The sequence below is a fragment of the Symphalangus syndactylus genome, chromosome 19 (genome assembly GCF_028878055.3).
Source record: "Symphalangus syndactylus isolate Jambi chromosome 19, NHGRI_mSymSyn1-v2.1_pri, whole genome shotgun sequence".
NCBI classification, from domain to species: domain Eukaryota; kingdom Metazoa; phylum Chordata; class Mammalia; order Primates; family Hylobatidae; genus Symphalangus; species Symphalangus syndactylus.
The window spans coordinates 87,915,885-87,938,684 of NC_072434.2; the positions used below are offsets into that span (position 1 = coordinate 87,915,885).

The following is a 22,800-nucleotide window of genomic DNA, read 5'->3' on the forward strand; positions in this document are numbered from 1 at the left end:
GCGAGACTTTGTCTCAAAAAAAAAAAAAAGACAAAAAACAAAAACAAAAAACAAACAGAAAAAAACCCCTAAGCCAAAGAACTGTGAAGGAAACCATACCAAGGCACATCATAATCAATAGCTGAAAGGAAGGAATAAACAGAAAAGCTTTAAGAGCGACCACAGAAAAAAAGACACACGAAGCACAGAGGAACAAAGCAGACTTCTTGACAGAAACTGTATAAGCCAGAAGAAAGTACAGTGACATCTTTATAGTAATGAAATGTAAAAATGGCAAATTAGAATTTTATACATAGCTAAATATCTTTCCAAAAATGAGAGGAAAATAAAGCCATTATCAGACATGTAGGTTAGAGAACTCACCACCGGAGACACTGAACTAGAAATTGTTCAAGAAAATGTTTCAGAATGAAAGAAAATGACACCACATGGAAAACAGGATCTACCCACGGGAAAGAAAATATTGGAAATAGTAACTGTGTCGGGGAACAGAAATTAGTTTTTCTTCTGTTTTAAATTTCCTTAAAAGATAATCACTGGTTTAAAACAAAAATAATAATGCATAGTGCCATTTATAACACATACAAATGTAAAATGTATTGTAACAACAGCACAAAGTCTCGAAGGAGGAAATAAAAGTATACCAGTGAAAGGATCTTAGGATATATGTGAAATGGTATAATCTAAGCGGAACACAAAATGGGCAAAAAAGTTAAATACGAGTTTATAGTTAACAGTCATCCCACAATAAAAACTGGATCTCCCAAAAAGTTGCTGATGAATTCCACCACCCCTTTAAAGAAGAAATAATTACAATTTTATAGAAACACTTCCAGAAAATAAGAGAACAGTTGTTAACACATTGCATGAGGCCAGTATTGCCACAATACAAAACCAGACAGAACTATTACATGAAAAGATGAGTACAGATCAATATCCCTCAAAATCATAGACGTAAAATCTTAACAAAACTTCTCTAATTCAAGTCCAACAATATATAAGGATGATAATACATTATGAATAAAAGATGGTTAATCTCAAGAATGAAGCCTGGCTTAACATTTGAATATCAATGTAATTTATCAAATGTACAAACTAAAAAGAAAGCCGGGCACAGAGGCTCATGTCTGTAATCCCAGCACTTTGGGAGGCCTAGGTGCGTGGATCACTTGAGGGTAAGAGTTCGAGGCCAACCTGGCCAACACAGTGAAACCCCATCTCTAATAAAAATACAAAAATTAGCTGGGTGCAGTGGTGGGCACCTGTAGTCCCAGCTGCTTGGGAGGCTGCGGCAGGAGAATCACTTAAACCTGGAAAGTGGAAGTTGCAGTGAGCCGAGATCACGCCACTGCACTTCAGCCTAGGCCACAGAGTGAGACTCCGTGTCTAAATAAATAACCATATGATCACCTCAATGGAGGCACAAAAACCTTTAAAGAAAAGTCAATGTCCACTGATGGTAAAATCTTCTAGGAATAGGAGAGAACTTAACCTAATAAAAGGTATATATGAAAAACACAGGACTAACATCAGACTTAATAATAAAAGACTGAAGCCTTTCCGAGACAGGGAACAAAAACACGATGTTCGCTACTTCTGTTCAACACTGTACTAGCAGTCACAGGCAGTGAAAGATGCATAGACAGACAATTAAACAGACAAATACATATACACCATACAAACAAGAATGGAAGCAAAACTGCCATTATTTACAAAGAGCAAGACTATCTACATAGACATTTCAAAGAAATTTAGAAAAAGGGTTTCTAGAACTAATAAGTGAGCTTAGGAGGGCCATGGAATACAAGGTTAATATATAAAAACCAACTATATTCTTATATGCTAACAACAAACAATTGTAAATGGGAAAAAATGGGAATATGTGAAGAAAAAATGAAAAATTATACAAACCTATACACTAAAACTACAGTGTTTAATAGACATTAGAGAAATCCATAAGCAAACAGAGTGTGTGTCCATGGATTAGAAGACTCAATATTCTTAGATTTACAGATTAAATGCAATCATAATCAAAGCTACAGCAGGCGTTTTTGTAAAAATTGACATGATAATAAATTTATATGAAAATGCAGAGGACACAGAAGAGTCAAAACAATTCTGAAAAAAGAACAAAGTTTTTCTCTATTTCAAAATATACTCCCAAAGCAACAATTATCAAGTTAGCGTTGTACTGATGTAAAGAGAAACTCAAAGATCAATTAAACAGAATAAAACAGGGCAGAAACAGACCCATATGTGTGACAAACTGATTTTCAACAGAGGTACCCAAGTCATACAATCAGAGACAGGGTCTTGCTGTGCTGTCCAGTCTGCAATGCAGTGGTATGAACATGGATCACTGCAGCATCAACCTCTTGGGCTCAAGCAATGCTCCCAATTCTGCCTTGCACCATCAGGCCGGGGTAATTTTTTAAATTTTTTATTTTGTAGAGACAGGGTCCTGCTGTCTTACCCAGGCTGGTCTCTAACTCCTGGACATAAGTGGTCTTTCTGCCTCAGCCTCCCAAAGTGCTGGGATTATAGGTATAAGCCCCCATGTCTGACTAAAAGACAGCCCTTTCAATGAAAGATAGTGAAAGAACCAGATGTCTGTAGGGAGAAAAAAAATGAACCTCAACTCTTAGCTCACAGCATACATAAAAATTAAAATGGATCACAGACCTATACATGTAATAGGTACAACTTAAAAAGTTTTAGAAGAAAATACAGTCATGCACTGCTTAATGACGGGGATACATTCTGAGAAATGTGCAATTAGACAATTTCATCATTGTGACAACATCCTAGGGTTTACTTACATAAACCTAAATGGCATAGCCTACTACTTCTAGGTACAGACCTGTACAGCATGTTACCCTACTGAATACTCTAGGCAGGTGTAACACAATGATATTTGTATATCTAAACACATCTAGAAAAGTACAGTAAAAATTTGATATAGAAGATTTAAAAACGATACACCTGTCTATTGCATTTATAATACCATGAATGAAACTTGTAGGACTGGAAGCTGCTTTGAGTGAGTGAGTGGCGAGTGAATATGAAGGCCTAGGTGGTTACTGTAGACTTTATGAACACTGTATAACGTATAAAATAATTTATTAAAATTATTTTTCTTTCTTCAGTAATGAGTTAACCTTTGCTTTCTATAACGTTTTCACTTTATAAACTTTAAAATTTTTAAAAACACCTTGACTCTTTTGTAACAGTTTAAAATATGAACACATTGTACAGCTATACAAAAATATTGTTTCTTTAAATCTTTACTCTATAAACATTTTTGTTTTTTTTAACGTCTTCAACTTTTGGTTAAAAATGAAAACACAGCACATACATTAGCCTAAACCTACACACAGTCAGCATCATCAATATCACTGTCTTCCACCTCCACATCCTGTCCCACTGTAAGGTCTTTAGGAGCAGGCATCGAGTTGTCATCTCCTATGCTAACAATGCCTTCTTTTGGAATATCACCTGAAGGACCCACCTGATGCTGTTTTACAGTTACCTATTTTTTAAAAAATAAGTAAAAGTAATACACTTTAAGAAACAATGAAAAGTATAATATATAAGATACATAAGGAAGTAACATAGTCATGTACTATCACGATCAAGTATTACGTATATAACTGCATGTGCTATATTTCTATACAACAGGCAGCACAGGTTTGCTTACACCAGCATCACCAAAACATGTGAGTAATGCACTGCTGTATGACTTACAACATTTACGTCACTAGGCAATATGAATTTTTCAGCTGCATTATAATCTTATGGTATTACCATATATATGGCCCACTGTTGACAGAAACTTGTTAAATAGCATGTGACACATAACAAATAGGAGAAAGATGTGTGACCTGGGGTACACAAACATTTCTTGGACAGTACACAAAAAAAGTGAAAACCATAAAAGGCAAGAATTGATAAATAAGACATCAAAATTAAAAACTTCTGTTCCTCAAAAGACATCACTGAGAAAATGAAAAGGCAAGCTACAGTCTGGAAGAAACCATTTGTAATACAAATATTTGGCAAACTATTTGTAACCAGAACATCCAAAGAACTCCTATAATTCAGTAAGAAGATGAACAACCGAATAGTAGGTGAAATATTTGAATAGACGGGTCACAAAAGTATATGCAAATGGCAAAAAGTATGAGTAAAGACATTTACTATCATTAGTTGTAAGAGAAATGCAATTTAAAACCACAGTAACCTACTTCTACATACTCACTAGAATGACTAAAATGAAAAACACTGACCACAGCAAGCATTGGTGAGGATGCAGAACACCTAAAATTCTCATTACATTAATGCTGAGAATGTACAATGACACAACAGTTTTAAATTTTTGTAAAATGTAAGCATATGCTTACCATAAATCCAACAATCATACTCTTCAGTATTAACCAAAGAGAAAAGAAACAGGCCTAATCAGCTTTATTCATATTAGGCAATGACTGGAATTAATCCGAATGTACATCACCAGTAGGAGAGATTAACAAATGGTGGTATAGCTGTGCAAAGGATAATGACTTCATAATAAAAGAAATAAATGACTGAGAAATGCAACAAAGTTAAGAATCTCAAAAACATTATGCAGAATGAAAGAAGTAGATACAAGACAGTATATATTGTATGAGTTCATTTCTGTGACATTTTTAAAAAGATGAATCAAATCTTTAGTGTCTGAAAGCAGATCAATGGTTACCTAGGGCCATGTGTGGAGGTACTATGGGTACAGGGAAGACTGACTGCAAAGAGGCATGGCAGAACTTTTTGAGGCAATGAGAATGTTCTATATTTTTATTGTGATGGGGGCTACATGCATATATATGTTTGTCAGAAGTCATCTAATCATATACTTAAAATGAGTTCATTATATGTAAATTATACTTCAGTTGACTAACAAATGAAAACAACCTAAATGTTCAATGATTTGGGAAGGTTTTAATAAGTTAAAGTATATCTACATAATTAGTAGGCAACAAGTACATATTTTAAAATGATAAAATTGAAAATATGTGTACAGTATAAACAGAGGAAAATATATTAACATGGTATTAACAATTATTTCTAGATGGTAAGATTGAGTGGTTTTTATCTTCTGTTTTATACCTCAAAAATTACTTGTAATTATTTAATATCCATTCCCCAGAATACTATGCATGTTTTTTTCTTTTTGTGACAGGGTCTCACTCTGTTGCCTAGGCTTGAGTGCAGTGGCATGATTGCTCACTGCAGCCTCAACCTCTTGGGCACACTCAATCTTCCCACCTCAGTCTCTTGAGTAGCTGGGAGCACAGGCACTGGCTACCACACCCGGCTAATTTTTAACTATTTTGGTAGATACAGGGTCTCCCTATGTTGCTCAGGCGGTTTTGAACTCTTGCGTTCAAGTGATCCTCCTGCCTTGGCCTCCCAAAGTGCTGGGCATGAGCCACTGGGCCTGGCCTATGCCCTTCTTAAATGCAGAGACCATCTGTCTTGCTCATGTAGTATACTAAGTACATAGTACAGTGCCTGCCTTGAAGATAGCAGCATTCAATAAGTACTTTTTTGACAGAATTAAAATAATTTTTTTGGCTTTTTGAAGTTCTCCGTAATGAACGTACATTATCACTTTTGTAATAGAAAAAAATTATTCAAAGGTTTCAAATAAATGTACTAATAATGTACTGATTTATGCTTATTATAAATTTAATGCTCTATTTTTTCCTGGCAAAGGCATAGGAAAATGAGAAAATTATGACAGTACACTCTATCTTTACATCTTCAGCACCATGCCTAGTATATGACACATATTATATTCTTCATAAATATGTATTGCAAAAAATAAAATTAAATTCAGAAATACTTCTCAAAAAATTATAAGAAAAATCATCCTTAAGGTTTTTGAGGTAAAATATTTTCACTGGAAGTATTAAAAATCATATATAATAGTTGAATAATCTTATCTTTGTTCAAAAAGGAAAGTGAGTTATTTGCTGCTAAAATAGGGAGCTTATCTTTATCAAGTTAAGTTCCTTTATAAAGGCAAAGACTACATAGTTTTTTTTCTTATTGTTAAGCTTAGCCATGCTATAGGAATACAGTAATGTAAATGCATTAACTCAAACTACTAAATATACAAGCGTATTTCATCATTCTATTAGGAAGAAATTTTCACCATAACTCTCTCTCATAATAGCCTAACAGGAACTGCACTAGAGTGTAGCTGTACTCCCACGGTTTAGTAAGTGGACAGATATTCAACCCATCCTTGCAAAAAGATGACTGCATCTACAGCCATGCACTAAAGTCTCATTCTCAACAGGCTTCTCTCATCAGAGCACAGGAAGTTCCTTCCCACATACCTTTCAAATGTCAACTTAATACTACTTCCTCAAAGAGATAACTGAATTTATAGTAGGTTCTCCATTATTCTCTCTCATAGTACAGCACTCTGTTGCCATTATATTTAGAGTTTATTTCGTTTTATTATTTTATAATATGCATCTCCTTCTAGAAATCATGACTGTTTTATTCATCTTAGTGAACGCAGTAAGCATTTAATACATACTTTTGGGTGAATGAGCTAATCTTATTTGGAGAACATAACTGTCCCTGAAGATTTAGTTCAAATGTACCTTTCCTCCTAAAATCTCCTGTATAGGAGAACATTTGTGGGGATGTTCATTATTTTTATTGTGGTGATGATTTCATGGGTCAAAAGTTATCAGACTGTACACTTTAAATATGTACAAATTATCTGTAATTTGCTATTAACTCAGTAAAACTGTTTTAAAGAAAGGGAGACATCTTAAGACAAAATGCAGATTTTCTCACACAAACAAAAGCTAACAAAAGTTATGGCTATCAGACCTGCACTACAAAAACAAATGCTAAAGGAAGTTTTATGCAAAAGGAAAATGTAATAGATGAAAATGTACACCAAGACAAAGGAAAAGAGAGCACTTAAAATGATTACTTTATGAATATAAAACATTTTTTCCTATTAAAAATTATCTTAAAGATAATTGCTTAAAGCAAAAACAGTGCATTGTAAAGGTTAAAAAATACATGGAAGTAAACTGTCTGAGAACAACTGCACAAAAGACAGAAGGCAGGGAAACAGATGTATGCCTTTTAAGGTTCAGATAGAAGGTAAGAAAATAGACGTATGCTGTTATAAGGTTCTTACAGTACAAGTAAAGTGACAGCATATTGTTTCAAAGTCTACTGTGATGAGAAAAGATACATATTCTAAACCCTAAAGCTACCACCTTAAGAACAGAACAAAGAAGCAGAGCCAATCAAACTAAGATTATTTAAACTCATGAAATTACTAATAGAAATTCTTCAACTTTTAATAAAGAGCATCTATGAAAAATCTACAGCTAACAACACGGTTAATGGTGACAGTATGAATGCTTTTGCCCTAAAATTAGGTATAAAGCAAGGATATATGCTCTTATCCTGCTCTTTAACACTGTTCTAAACGTCCTGGATAGCTTAATAAGGCAAGGAAATGTATACATACTAGAAAATAGCAGTAAAACTGTCTTTGTTCTCACCTGACATGATCATCTACATAAAGAAATCCAATATATTTACAACAAAAGACTACTAAAACTAATATTAGTATGGATAATAAGTAAATATCAACTGTATGTCTATATATTAGCAAGAATCAATTACAAATTGAAATTTTTAATAATGACTGATAAACCATTTATAACATGAAAACATAAAATAATTATAAAGTATCCCTAAGGATAAATTTTTAAAACTTTCAAGACCTGTACACTAAAAACTACATAATATTGTTGAAAGAAATTAAAGACTTAAATAATGGGAAAACATATACTATATTTATGAATCAGAAGACAACACTGTGAAACTGTCAATTCTCCCCAAATTGATCAACAGATTTAACACAATCACAATTAAAATCCAGTAGGCTTTTATGTAGAATTCAACAAGCTTATTCTGTAATTTATGTGTAAATGCAAAGGAAACTGGATAGCAAAACCAATTTTAAAAAAGAATAACAAAATTGAAAGATTCAAGCTGCCTGATTTTAACACTTATTCTAAAGTAAGTGTGTGGCATAGGTTTCAGGATAGATATAGACCAACACAACAAAATGCAGAGTCCAGAAATCAACCCACACATGCATGATTGATTTTTGACAAGGGTACCAAATCATTCAATGGGAGAAAGACAGTCTTTTCAACAAATATGCTGGAACAGTTAGATATCACTTTGCAAGAAACAAATGAAACATGACCCTTATGTAGCAGTATACATTAAAATTAACTTGAAATGGCTCATAGACCTAAATGCAAGAGCTAAAACTATTAACACTTCTAGAAGAAAGCGTAAAAGAAAATCTCCCCGACCTGCCGCCACCCAGCAGATCTAGCTTTGACTTTAGAAAAAAAATCTTAACAAACTTGAGTTAGAAAAAGATGTTTTAAAAACAAAATGTATAAATCATAAGAGAAAATAATCAATAAATTTTGTTTCCTCTAATTTAAAAGTCTGCCCTTCATACTGGTTGGAAAGCCTATCAGTGGTTTTCAGAGTGAGAGTGAGGGGAGAGAATTGACTATAAAGAGACATGCAAGGCTCTGTTGTGATAGAAACATTCTAGATCATGATTGTGGTGATGGGAAACTGATTTATACAGCTGTCAAAACTCACTACATTGTACAGTCAAAATTGATTAATTGTACTGAATGCAAACTATGCATTAAAATGCTGATTACAATAGATTACAACAAAAATATATTTTGGAAAAATTCCCCATTATGAAATGAAAAGACAAACTATAAAATGGGAGAAAATATTTATAAAAAATATATATATGATAAAGCCCATACATGAAATAAAAAAAATCTGACAACTCAATATTAAGACAACAACCTAATTTTTAAAATATACAAAAGATTTTAACAGATACTTCAAAAAAGATGATGTATAAATGGCAAATCAGAATAGAAAAGAAGTTCAGTATCATTAGTTATCTGAGAAATTCAAATTGAAGCTATAAAATTGGAGCTATAAAATACATCCACCAGAATGAGTAAAATTTAAAAAGACTACCATGCCAAGTGTGGTGATGTTGTCAAACAACATCCTGGGAATGCAAAATGGTATGGATGATTTTGAAAAGAGTTTGCAGTTTTTAATGAAGTTGATTATAACAAATGACACAGAAATTGCATTTCTATGTATTTACCCAAGAAGATTAAAAATATATATTCACACACAGATTTGTACTGGAATATTCACGAGCTTTTATTTTAATAGGCCCAAAATGTAAAGAACCCAAACGTCTATCCAGTGGCAACTATATAAACATATGACTGTACATGATACAACAGAGCAAAGCCATAAAAAGAAACAAACTACTGATATATGGAACAATATCTATAAATTTTAAAAGTATTATGCTAAGTGAAAAATGGAGAACACAAAAGCCTATAAGTATGTTTTTAGATTATAGTTTTTCATATTTAAATACTGTTTTGTGTCACTGTCCTGTTTTTCCTCCTCAGGGTTTCCAATTATACATATGTTGCTTCTTCTGTTTTCCCTCCCTTGAAATACCCACTCTGTGGTAAGCCAGCCTTTGTGTAAGAAGTTTGACTACCCTGTAATGGCCATGCTCTGCCATAACCACATGGAAAGGAATCATGTAAATACCCAGATGCCTGGTAGGCCCCTGCCACTTGATCTGAGATTTTAGATTTGTAAGCAAGCATGTTATATGTTGAGGCTTGTCACATCTCCTAATAACTATATTCAATGCATTCAATTACATTTAATGCAGTGAGATACTGGTTTAACCATTCATTTTTAAAAAATGTCTTTGAATTATAAAATTATATACTAAAAATGCTTCCCAACTTTATATTGCCTTTAGATGCTAATGTGAACATTGTAATGCATCCTTGACTGGGAATTTTGAAAAAGCATTGGGTGAAAGACAAAATTCTGATATAACCTACATAATATATTAATAACTAAAATAGTTAGCAAAGAAATTAGCTCGTCAGACACCTGACAATAAAGATGTTTATATACTTGAAAACTTTGTAAAATTTTAAAAATCATCACTATGAATATGAAATGATAATTAAATTAATTTAAAAATCACCCAGATCACAGCTCTGTAAATTAGTAAGGAGAACTAGAATGCTTACTACTGGTGCTTTTGTCTCATGTGAATTTAAAATGAGATAATTTTGGTTCACTGATAACAAAATGCCAGCCAAATGAGAAATCTGAATAAGCATGAGAATCTCAAGAATGGCATGAACCTGAAAGCCATATTGCCAAAAAATCAAATATATGTTATCAAAGAAATTAATATAGCGTTTACAATGAACTAAGTATGGACAAAAATAGTAGTACATAACTGAAACTGTTAGCTTCATTACAACCTACATAAAGAAAATAGAGGAAGGTGAAGAATTTATCAGATGACTAGCATTTCTACACAAAGATTTTCCTTTACTCCTCTAATGAATTTTTAACTTCAGGAAATTTCAGACTTGAGAGAGATTTGCAGAAGTCCAACAAATAAGCTTGAAATAAATGAAGCTATGAGTAAGACTTTGGAAACAAGTCCTAAGTAGAGACTTCCTAAACCAAAGGAAACAAAAACACCTCCTTAGTCAATTTTGTCTACTTTATTCTCCCAGGATACTTTTCTGCTTCTCATGTAAATTTAGTAACATTTAAGGAATAAAAAGAGAGCTGCCTGGATATATTAGCAGTGTGATTGGTCATATTATTAGAGAGATTTTACAATCAGTTCTACAAATGCCCCACCGAAATTGCACTGAACTCACTCCTACAACCTTGTTCTACTGGGCTCCAAACCAATCCTTTACATTCTATACTACAGCCAAGGTGCACACCTTGTACCAAACCAGAAAAGGAAGAATCCCTGGTAGTCTCCATAGGAACTATTAGATGTCAAATCCAATGGACAATTCTCAGTTATCATCGTACAGGATTTAATATACAGTGTTGTACCTAATCTCTCCTTAACTTCTAAGGCTTCTCTTGTCTGGCTCCTCCTGCCCAGGATCCTCCTTAGGCTTCTCTCTGCATCTACACCTGTGCACTGAAGTCTCACTGCATCTATAGCTGTGTCTACAGTGTGTCTTACTCTGGCATTTCCAGGCACCATCCTTGGCCACTGATGTTCTAACTGTACATACTCTCCTCACATTGGATATTTCCTCACTTCCTGGGTTTTAACACTGCTCATGATGCCTATTTGTATCTCTGATTTAACTCTCCCCACTCCTTGGTTGCCACACTAGGTGCCTCAAATATAGCACGATCTACTTAAAAACTCATTCTTCTTCCTGTGTTTTCTATTTTTATAAATACTCCAGTATCCACAATTCCCCAAGCAGCAAACAGGAAATCGTATGATACTTCTCTGCGTATTTATTCATTAAATCCTGGTGATTCTAATAACTAAATATTACTAGAATATGATTCCTTCTAACCCTGCCTCAATTAATAACCTTATCTTTTTTTTTTTTTTTTTCGAGATGGAGTTTTGCTCTTGTTGCCCAGGCTGGAGCACAATGGCACGATCTAGGCTCACCGCAACCTCCACCTCCCAGGTTCAAGCGATCCTCCTGCCTCAGCCTCCCAAGTAGCTGGGATTACAGGCATGAGCCACCAGGCCTGGCTAATTTTGTATTTTTAGTACAGACAGGATTTCTCCATGTTGGTCAGGCTGGTCTCAAACTCCTGGCCTCAGGTGATCCATCTACCTCGGCATCCCAAAGTGCTGGGATTACAAGCATGAGCCACCGCATCCGACAACCTTATCATTTTTATAATTGAATTACTGAAAACCTTCTAACTGCAGCAACCTCCCAAGTATTTTCCTTGCTTCCACTTTTGTCCTATTTCAAGCTTTATACTGCTAAGTATTCTTTCTAAACACTTCCCCAAAGAAATTCTTCCATGATGCTCCACTGTCTTCATCTAAATGACTTGAGAGTGAAGATCTGTCTTAACGTGATTCTGACTACCTGTGCAGACTCTCTGGCTTTCCTCTGCAGAACTCTACGCATTATCCATACTGTGCTGTATTCGAGGGGTGGGGGAACCTGTCTGCTCCTGTGTACTCTACACATGCCATTTTACCTGTGTAGGAATGCTCTCCTTCCCAACCTTAGTGATATAACGTATAGTTATTCTTACGTCTTAGCCTAGCAACCACTTTTTAAGAAGAGTTTCCTACTCTGGCACCCTTTGCCTTTCTGTCCTCTACTCCTTCAGATTCATTAAAGTGCTCATTCTCTCCATGCACAGTAACCAGTATTATCAGAGCAACCATGTCACGGCAGTGTATACAAGTATTTTCTCATCTATCTCCCCAGTTAGTCACTCATCAAAGGAAAAATACTATGTTTTCCTTACTTATGAATCGTCTGAGGTCTAGCCCACAGAAGTTGTTCATTATTTAATAGATGAATGAACTATAATGTACTAGATTATAAAGTTAATCCATAAAGTATCAAAAATAATCAAATCACTCCCAAACATTCCTTAGAACGGTATTACACAGGAGACCGACATACTGTCATCTCTCAACATAGTTAAACCCAGGACAGTTTTCTATCTTTGGTACAAGAATATAGTCTTTTTTCTTTTATTTTCTTTAGAGACAGGGTCTCACTCTGTTGCCCACGCTGGAGTGCAGTAGCACAACCATGGCTCACTATAACCCTGAGTTCCTGGGCTCAAGTGAACTTCCACCTCAGCTTTCCTGATTAATTTACTAGGACTACAGGTACACATCACCACGCAAGGCTTTTTTTTTTTTTTTTTTTGACACGGGATCTCACTATGTTGGCCAGGCTGGTCTCAAACTCCTGGCCTCAAGCAATCCTCCTATCTCAGCTGCCCAAAGCACCAGAATTACAGGCATGAGCCGCCAGGCCTGGCCAGAATATAGTTTCTTTAAATGAACACCTGCAGTTACAATGCACTCAATGACATTTTATGTAAGTTTTGTATTTTAAAACACCAGAGTTTATATTCCATGAAGCTCTATGCATGGAAAGTAGGAAGTAACAAGGAGTAAAGAATAGCAAATTTATATCTCTCATCCTAAGGTCACTCTGTAAATACACTCATTGAGAAAAAGAGCAGAATAATCACATCATTTAAATCAACTTGTCTATCTCAGCTATCTCTTATTGAGCCCACTTCTTTGAATTCATATAAATTGCATGGAACTATAATGAAATTCCACTGTATCAATACGACCGTAAGAAGTTAGGGATGATTTTTCACAGCCAACATTTCTCTCACAATCTACTTCCATCAAAAATTTTTAGTGCTCCAAATACAGTCATGCATTACTTAACAACTGGGATATGGCCTGAGAAATTTGCTGGTAGGCAATGATATGGTTTGGCTGTGTCCCCACCCAAATCTCATCTTGAACTGTAGTTCCCATAATCCCAATGTGTTGTAGGAGGGACCCAGTGGAAGGTAATTGAATCACAGGGCTGGTTACCTCCATGCTGTTCTGCTGATAGTGAGTGAGTTCTGATGAAATATGATGGTTTTATAAGGGGCTTTTCCTCCTTTGCGCGGCACTTCTCTGTCCTGCTCCTATGTGAAGAAGGACGTGTTTGCTTCCCCTTTCACCATGATTGTAGGTTTCCTAAGGCCTCCCCAGCCCTGCAGAACTGAGTCAATTAAACCTCTTTCCTTTATAAATTACCCGGGCTGGGGCAGTTCAAGCAGCGTGAGAATGGAGAACGGACTAATACAGTACATTGGTACCACAGAGAGTGTGGTGCTGCTGTAAAGATACCCAAAAATGTAAAAACGGCTTTCCAACCAGGTAACAGGCAAGGTTGGAACAGTTTGGAGGGCTCAAAAGAAGACAGAAAAACATGAGAAAGTTTGGAACTTCCTAGAGACTTGTTGAATAGCTTTGAACAAAATGCTGACAGTGATATGGACAATAAAGTCCAGGCTGAGGTGGTCTCAGATGGAGATGAGGAACTTACTGGTAAGTGGAGTAAAGGTGACTCTTGCTATGCTTTACCAAAGAGAATGGTGGCATTTTGCCCCTGCCCTAGAGATCTGTGGAACTTTGAACTTGAAGGAGATGATTTGGGGTATCTGGCGGAAGAAATTTCTAAGTGGCAAAGCATTGAAGAGAACGCAGAGAAGGAAAGTTTGCAAAATTTGCAGCCTGACAACACAATAGAAAAGAAAAACCCATTTTGGGGGGAGAAATTCAAGCCCACTGCAAAAGTTGGCATAAGTAACAAGCAGCCAGATGTTAATCACCAAGACAAAGGAGAAAATGTCTTCAGGGCATTTCAGAGACCTTTGCAGCAGCCCCTCCCATCACAGGCCCAGAGGCCTGGGAGGGAAAAATAGTTTTGTGGGCCAGGGCCAGGGCCCAAAAGCAGGGGCCCCCTGCTTTGTGCAGCCTTGGGACATGGTGCCCTACATCCCAACTGCTTCAGTCCCAGCTGTGGCTAAAAGGGACCAACGTACAGCTCAGGCCATTGCTTCAGAGGGTGCAAGCCCCAAGCATTGGCAGCTTCCATGTGGTATTGGTCCTGCTGGTGTGCAGAAGATAAGAATTAAGGTTTGGGAACCTCCACCTAGATTTCAGAGGATATGTGGAAACACCTGGATGACCAGTCTGCTGCAGGGGCAGAGTCCTCATGGAGAACCTCTGCTAGGGCACTGCAGAAGGGAAATGTGGTGTTGTAGCCCCCACACAGAGTCCCCACTGGGGCACTGCCTAGTGGAGCTGTGAGAAGAGGGTCACTGTCCTCCAGACCCCAGAACGGTAATCTACTGACAGCTTGCACTGTGCACCTGTAAAAGCCACAGACACTCAACACCAGCCCATGAAAGTAGCTGGGAGGAGGGCTGTATCCTGCAAAGCCACAGGGGTGGTGCTGCTCAAGGCCATAGGAGCCCACCTCTTGTATCAGCATGATCTGGATGTGAGACATGGAGTTAAAGCAGATCATTTTGGAACTTTAAGGTTTAATGACTGCCCTATTGGACTTTAGACTTGCATGGGGCCTATAGCTTCTTTGTTTTGGCCAACTTCTCCCATTTGGAATGGGTGTATTTACCCAATGCCTGTACTCCCATTGTATCTAGGAAGTAACTAACTTGCTTTTGACTTTACAGGCTCATAGTCAGAAGACTTGCCTTGTTTCAGATGAGACTTTGAACTTGGACTTTTGGGATATTGCTGAAATGAATTAAGACTTTAACGGACTATTGGAAAGGCATGATTGTGTTTTGAAATGCGAGGATATGAGATTTGGGAAGGGCCAGGAGCAGAATGATATAGTTTGTGCCCCCACCCAAATCTCATCTTGAATTGTAGCTCCCAAAATCCCCATATCATGGGAGGGCCCTGGTGGGTAATTTAATTATGGGGGTGGTTACCACTATGTTATTCTTGTGATTGTGAGTTCTCACAAGATGGTTTTATAAAGAGCTTTTCCCCCTTTGCTCAGCACTTCTTCCTGTCACCATGTGAAGGAGGACATGTTTGCTTCCCCTTCCACCATGATTGTAAGTTTCCTGAGGACTCCCCAGCCCTGCGGAACTGTGAGTCAATGAAACCTCTTTCCTTTATAAATTACCCCGTCTGGGGCAGTTCTTTTTAGCAGTGTAAAAACTAATACAGGCAATTTCATCATTGTGTGAACATCATAGAGTGACTTAGACAAACCTAGACAACATAGCCTACTACACACCTGGGCTATATGGTATAGCCTATTGCTCCTAGGCTACAAACCTGTGCATGTTTGTCTTATGGGACTACCATTGTGCTATCCATCACTGACTTCAACATTGCTACGTGGCATGTGACTAATATTGACAAACACATAAAAATCACAAGCATAATCAAGAGCATGCTAAACCCCTAACTCAAATTATAATTCAAGTTAAACTTTCTAGGGCATAGACTAAGAAGAAGATGCTATTGCTACTTAAAAATCAATGAACAATAAGCATAAATTGAGTAAAAATTGGGCTAGTTATTTCAACGAGGCCACTAAAGCAGCTCATGTTAGGGCAAAAACTTGATATAAAAAGATTTGAGTGTGCTGCCATCTTGGTATTACGAACTTACCAGAGCTTGCTTACAAAAGGCCAGTATTCTCATGCTCAAGTCCTTAGATGCCACACGGATCCTACCCCACTGGCTAAGTCTTGGTATATGTGTGAATTGTGCTAGTGTGAATTGTTTATGTGTGTTTATTGTTTCCCTTACTTTAATCCTATTTCAAAAATATAACTACTATGTTTAATACTTTTTCTACAGTAATTAAGTTTTCCGCCTTTTTTTTTTTTTTTTTTTTTTTTGAGACGGAGTCTTGCTCTGTCACCCAGGCTGGAGTGCAGTGGCGTGATCTTGGCTTACTGCACCCTCCGCCTCCTGGGTTCAAGCAATTCTCCTGCCCTAGCCTCCCAAGGAGCTGGGATTACAAGTACCCACCACCACGCCTGGTTAATTTTTTGTATTTTTAGTAGAGATGGGGTTTCATCACATTGGCCAGGCTGGTCTTGAACTCCTGACCTCGTGATCTGCCCACCTCAGCCTCCCAAAGAGCTGGGATTACAGGTGTGAGCCACCACGCTTGGTCGTTTTCTGCATTTTTATAAGGCATCCCTGGGCAAAATAAATGGCAAGGTGAACCCAAAGCAAAACCAAAATTAAACAAGTTGCCACAAGGATAAACACAGCAAGCACAGATTTCCTCCCCAGCCATGATAAATCAAGAATTGAAATAACCCTACTATACTCCAAGAACTAAATAACTATTTTAAAATACATCTGATAATCTAAAAAAATAAAAAATTGTGAGGTTAAATATATAAAATTCTATTTCCTACTAAAGTTATTAAATATAAATAACTTTTCATTTTCTCTCTCTCTCTCTCTCTGTGTGTGTGTGTGTGTGTGTGTGTGTACCAACACTGTAATTACCTAAGCACATTAAAATTATACACCACATACAGGGAGGCCGAGGTGGGCAGATCACTTGAGGCCAGGAGTTCAAGACTAGCCTGGCCAACATGGCCAAACCCCGTTTCTACTAAAAATACAAAAATTAGCCAGGTGTGGTGGCACACACCTATAATCCTAGCTACTCAGGAGACTGAGGCATGGATTGCCTGAGCCCAGGAGGCAGAAGTTGCAGTGAGCCGAGATTGCACCACTGTACTCCAGACAGGGTGATGGAGTGAGACCCTAGAGAATCAGTTCATTTGCTTCAAAATATTAAATAATATAGTACTTATCTACAGCCCAATCCAAAACAGAAATTCTGAAGAAAAAAAAAAGATACGCTGAACAAGAAAAATAATGTAAGAGTATTAACGCTAAAGAAAATCATCTGGCTAATCTGAAAATCTGCTTTTAGTGTAAATTTTTTTTCAATAATCATCAATTAATTCATCTCTAGGTACTCTGGGTTTAGAAAAGAAATGCAGATGCCAGGTAGTGCCCTCTAGGAAGCTTTCCCTCATCCCACCAAAGTCCCACAATCTATCTATCTGTTATGATAGAAGTGATAATTATTTCACACTTAGTATTATTTTTGTACCCTTTCTCCAGTAGACTACAAACTCTTTGAAGGCAAGATCTATGTTTAATTCAAATTTCTATGCCCTAGATATCTACCAGAGTGCCTTCTACAAAGACTTAATACATATGTATTTTATAAATAAAAAGATATCCTCTCCTAAATTTACACTTTCAGCTTTTTTAACAAAATAAACTGTATACTACATCACTTTCTACTTTTCTTCCTACTCCTCAGTAGTTCCTATTTTACCACTTTTAGCTAACTTCTCTTATCCCTAATCCCTGAGGGAACCATCCACTTGTTCACTTATTCATTCAAATAATCCAATGAACATTTGTCAAGCACCAACTATATACAAGTAGTCAATAAGATGCTAGGGTTATACCGTGAACAAGCCTCTTAGAAAGCTAACACTTTGATCGGAAAGATAGACAATAAATAGGTAATTGTTAAACAATGTGAAAACTGTTACTATAGACATGAATACATAATACCGTTCAAAAAATAGAGACACTTAATAGTGTTTTTCCAAGTTTTTGTCTGCAGACTGTTTTATCTGTCTTATTGTTTCCCTTGGTCGTCCATTCATCCAACCATTTATTTGTCTGGCTACTTTCAACTATTAGATAATACATATATGTGGCACAAAACACAAAAGATACAGAAAAATACATAAATGAAAAGTCTTCCTCCTATCTTATCCCCAGCCACTCAGTTTATTTTCCCAAAGACAAACACTAACATCCAGTGCATAATTTCAGAGATACTCGATCCATAAACAAACATATATACACATGTTTACAGTCTAATTTTATTTTAACACAACAGAAGTATACTTTATACTCTGTCTGCACCTAGTTTTTTAACTTCTATAAATGCCCATATTGGGCTGTCTCACTCTTTTAGATGGATATAGAGATTCCACTGCATGTATGTAACTTTATTTAAGCAGACTCCTTACTGAATGCTCATTTAAAGTACCACAATGCTGCAATGAGTATACTTATCTATATATCATTCTGTGGTGCATCTGTATGTCTGTAGGACAAATTCTTAGAAATGAAATTGCTGAGTCCAAGTATAAGCACATTTTAAATTTTGATAGATACTGACATAAGAGGTTTCATCAGTTTCATTTCCACCTCCATAACTTAAATTATAATCTTTATGGGAATGGCTGCCAAAACTGCATCCACAGTTTTGATTCTTTATCCACTCTCCATCGTAGTTCCACACACATATTACTTTAAAAGCTTAGGAAAAACTTTTTCAAAACCAAATTTATAAGGTTAACATATTCTTCATAATTGCACTGTATCTGCTAAGGCTGCCAAATTCCAACCAAAAATCACTTTTCATTGTACCTTTTTGTTTCTACCAAGATCTAATTAATTGGTCATTAAGATGTAACAATATGGCCAGGTGTGATGGCTCACATCTGTAATCCCAGCCCTGTGAAAGGCTGAGGTGGGTGCATCACTTGAGGCCAACAGTTCAAGACCAGCCTAGGCAACATGGCAAAACCCATCTCTACAAAAAAATACAGAAATTAGCCAGGCATGGTGATGCATGCCTGTAGTCCCAGCTACACAGGAGGCTGTGACGGAAGGATCGCTTAAGCTTAGGAGGTGGAAGTTGCAGTGAGCAGAGATGGCACCACTACAATCCAGCCTGAATGACAGAGCCAGACCCCATCTCAAAAAAAAAAAGATGTACCAATCTCACAGTTTCATAACATCCATTTTCTTCGTATTTTCTCAGACATCTTACTTCAAGGGCCCAGTTCTGTATGCGTGGGTTATTATTATTTAATTATCTTGTCCTATCACCCACCAGTGATTCTGCCCATCCCATCCTCTCTGCTTGAAACACCTTCTTAAATCAGTTCCTTGGGTGAAATCTCATTAAGCCTACCCTAAGTGCTAGATCATCCACAAAGCATTTTCTTTTATGACTTTATTAGAACTTATATCTTTCACTATGCATTCTAATTTGTAATACACTAAGGGAAGTTATATACTCCTTCACAGCAAGGATAATATCTTAACACATTTTCATAAACCCATACTGCCTAGGCACTCAAAATATGTTTACCAAATTAATGAATTAAGTTTTGGGTTTTGATTTTTTTTTTTTTTTTGAGACAAGGTATTGCTCTGTCACCCAGGCTGAAGTGCAGTGGCATGACCATGGCTCACTGCAGCCTTGACCTCCCAGGCTCAAGTGATCCTCCCGGCTCAGCTCCTGAGTAGCTGGGAGTACAGGAGCTGGGTGTGCGCCACCATGTCCAGGTAATTTTTTATTTTTTGTAAAGACAGGTTCCCACTATGTTGCCCAGGCTGGTCTCAAACTCCTGAGCTCAATGCCTCAGCCTCCCCAAGTGCTGGAATTACAAGTCTGAGCCACCAAGCAAGCCCTGAATGAATGAAGTTTTGCAACAAACGAATTCCTGCAAATCAGATAATTCTACAGGAAAAAAATTCCATAAAGGATATTTAATTATTTATTTTGGAAAATAAGAATATTTTAAGTTCATGAGACACAAGACCCTATTTAATAATTAAATTTATTTCAGAAAGCCCACAATAAAAATATTTCCAGTTAGCTTTTCCAGTAAATTTACTTTTCCCTCACATTGACTGTGATCAAAACCAAGGAAGAGAAAGGAGAAGGAATAAAGGAATGAGTGAAATGTGCTAATAAAAATGATTAAATTAATCTCCAAAACATTGTCAGTCTCTTAAAAATAGTCATGGTAGGCTGGGCGTGTAATCCCAGCACTTTGGGAGGCTGAGGCAGACGGATCACGAGGTCAGGAGATCGAGACCATCCTGGTCAACATGGTGAAACCCCATCTCTACTAAAAATACAAAAATTAGCCGGGCATGGCGGTGCACGCCTCTAGTCTCAGCTACTCGGGGGGCTGAGGCAGGAGAATCACTTGAACCCGGGAGGCAGAGGTGGTAGTAAGCTTAGATTGCACTGCTGCGACAGAGCGAAACTCCGTCTCAAAAAAAAAAAAATATATATATATACACATATATGCACACATACATATATATACACACACACATATATACACATATATAATATACATATGTACACATATATACATACATACATACACATATATACACACATACATACACCTATATATATACACACACAAATATATATACATAGTCATAGTACTCTACTATAAAGAAGAAGAGAAAACTCAGCCATAACGTGCCCATGAACTATTGTTCCACTGAGTTTAGAATGGGTAAAATAACTTTTCACAATGTTCACAGCCTACTTGAAAAGAAACTTTGTAAAACATAATAAATCTTGTATTTCTGGTTTTCAAAATTTAATAACATGATTTCAAAAATCATACTTCTGTTAAAACTTTTTACTTTTAAAAACACAGGAAAAAGAAGAATATGATTATGCCTTCCAACATATAAATGTGGTTATATAAAAACAATCATTACATCTCATCAGAAATAATTTCGCTCCCATCTGTTCAATAGTATTAAAAGCTACACAAATTCCTATCAAGAAATGGAGAGCTGCTATATTGTAACTTGTATTTTAAGTAATGTTTTTAAAATAATGAAAATACTACCATGCAAATACTGGATTTACTTCTTGACTCACCTCGCCCCCATTAACATATTCCATCACAAAACACAAACGGTCTTTTGTCTGGAAGGAATATTTCAAGGACTTGAAACAAAAAAAAAGAAAAAATGTTATATTATAACCCTGTATTCTTATAATTATAATTGTACTAAAAATAGAACACTTAGAAATAGTAAGCATGAAAGATGAAAATAATTGTTATTGTTTCTTAAGAGTTTATTTACTACTTAAAAGTGCTTAAGAGTTTATGAGAAACATAAAACAAATGTTTAGTTCACAATAGGTATTATTACAAGAAAAACTAAAATTAAAATTTCAAGTAAAAGTAAACTTAATTACAACAAGCACTTCCCAATCTAATTTGCCATTGATTTGAAGCTGCATTAGTACTCAAGGTTCTCATCCATGCAACCTCACAGCATGGCCAAAAATTACACTAGTTGAAGTTCCTTAGGAATCTAGCTACAGTTGTTACACTCATGTTTCTAATACAATGACATCACTTTTTGCATATTGAGTGCATAACAGAACCCAACCCAACTGAGTTGGTTTATATAATTTTGTAGGTTATATATAGGTTATTAAAAAATACCAAAATGCTATCCTATTACACTAGACAATAAACACACCAAAAAAGGTAGCAAAGTAAGTCTAGGTATCTACTGACAGCTCTGAAAATGTCTATTTCAGATATTCCAAACAGTGTAAAGGGTTCCACTTTTGAAAGTCTAGCTATTATTTTTCATCTCAATATAGTTCATTGGAACCAGGAAAATACAGAAACTTTACCAATTATCCCTATATTACAAGGAATTTAAGAACAGAACTAAAAAATCCAGTTTCTTTCAAAACAACTAAGTTGTAGGCATATGATATAATCAGTTTATACTTTGTCTAGTGAAAAAACATAGCATGGCTTATCCCACCTCTAATGTATTTAGCATTCCCATACTTCTTAAAGTACTCTATCCCACAAAGAAGTCTCATTTCCATAAAATATATTCAATAAACATTTCTGCCTTCCATATTTGAAGAAATGCTTCTGATCATTAAAATATTTATCAGAAGCCAATAAAACAAACATAAAACCTTTACATTCAAGAAATTTTTTAAAATCTGCCACTTCCTCAATAGTCTCCTTAAAATGCCAGAGGTAATCTATTAATTCTACAGCTTGTTTTTGTTTTTAATGGCAAGAGATTCAAGGGAGAAAAAAAATTCTCAAAAAAGTAATAAATGCATAATGGGAGGAATTATCAACGCATACATACTGTAAAAATCCATACATTCTAATAAGTTATAAGAAATTTGACTTACGGTCTTTCCACAAAGAAAATGGGATATCTAAAACGAATAGTATTTTTCACAATTTAATTTCTAACACAAAATTCCTTAAATTTCAAATGTCATGATTATAACATCTGTCCTCTAGTCACTTACTGTTAAAAAGGGATGTCTAGTGTTCTTTAATACTCTGCTTTCAGTTAGAGTGTGTGCCACTTCATCCTACAGAAGAAAAAAAGCAAAC

General features: G+C 36.0%; 1 protein-coding gene across 7 annotated transcripts in view; it reads right to left on the reverse strand.

Annotated features, from left to right (window-relative positions):
- The window catches only part of AKT3 (AKT serine/threonine kinase 3), a 370,924-nt gene that overhangs the window by 94,668 nt on the left and 253,456 nt on the right, over positions 1 to 22,800 (reverse strand). For all 7 annotated transcript variants that reach the window (XM_063613541.1, XM_055235064.2, XM_055235066.2 and 4 more), the window contains 2 exons: positions 22,713 to 22,778; positions 21,288 to 21,356 (listed from right to left, as the gene is read on the reverse strand). In XM_063613541.1, coding sequence (XP_063469611.1) covers positions 21,288 to 21,356; positions 22,713 to 22,778 — 135 coding nt within the window. The remainder of the gene's footprint in view (positions 1 to 21,287; positions 21,357 to 22,712; positions 22,779 to 22,800) is intronic.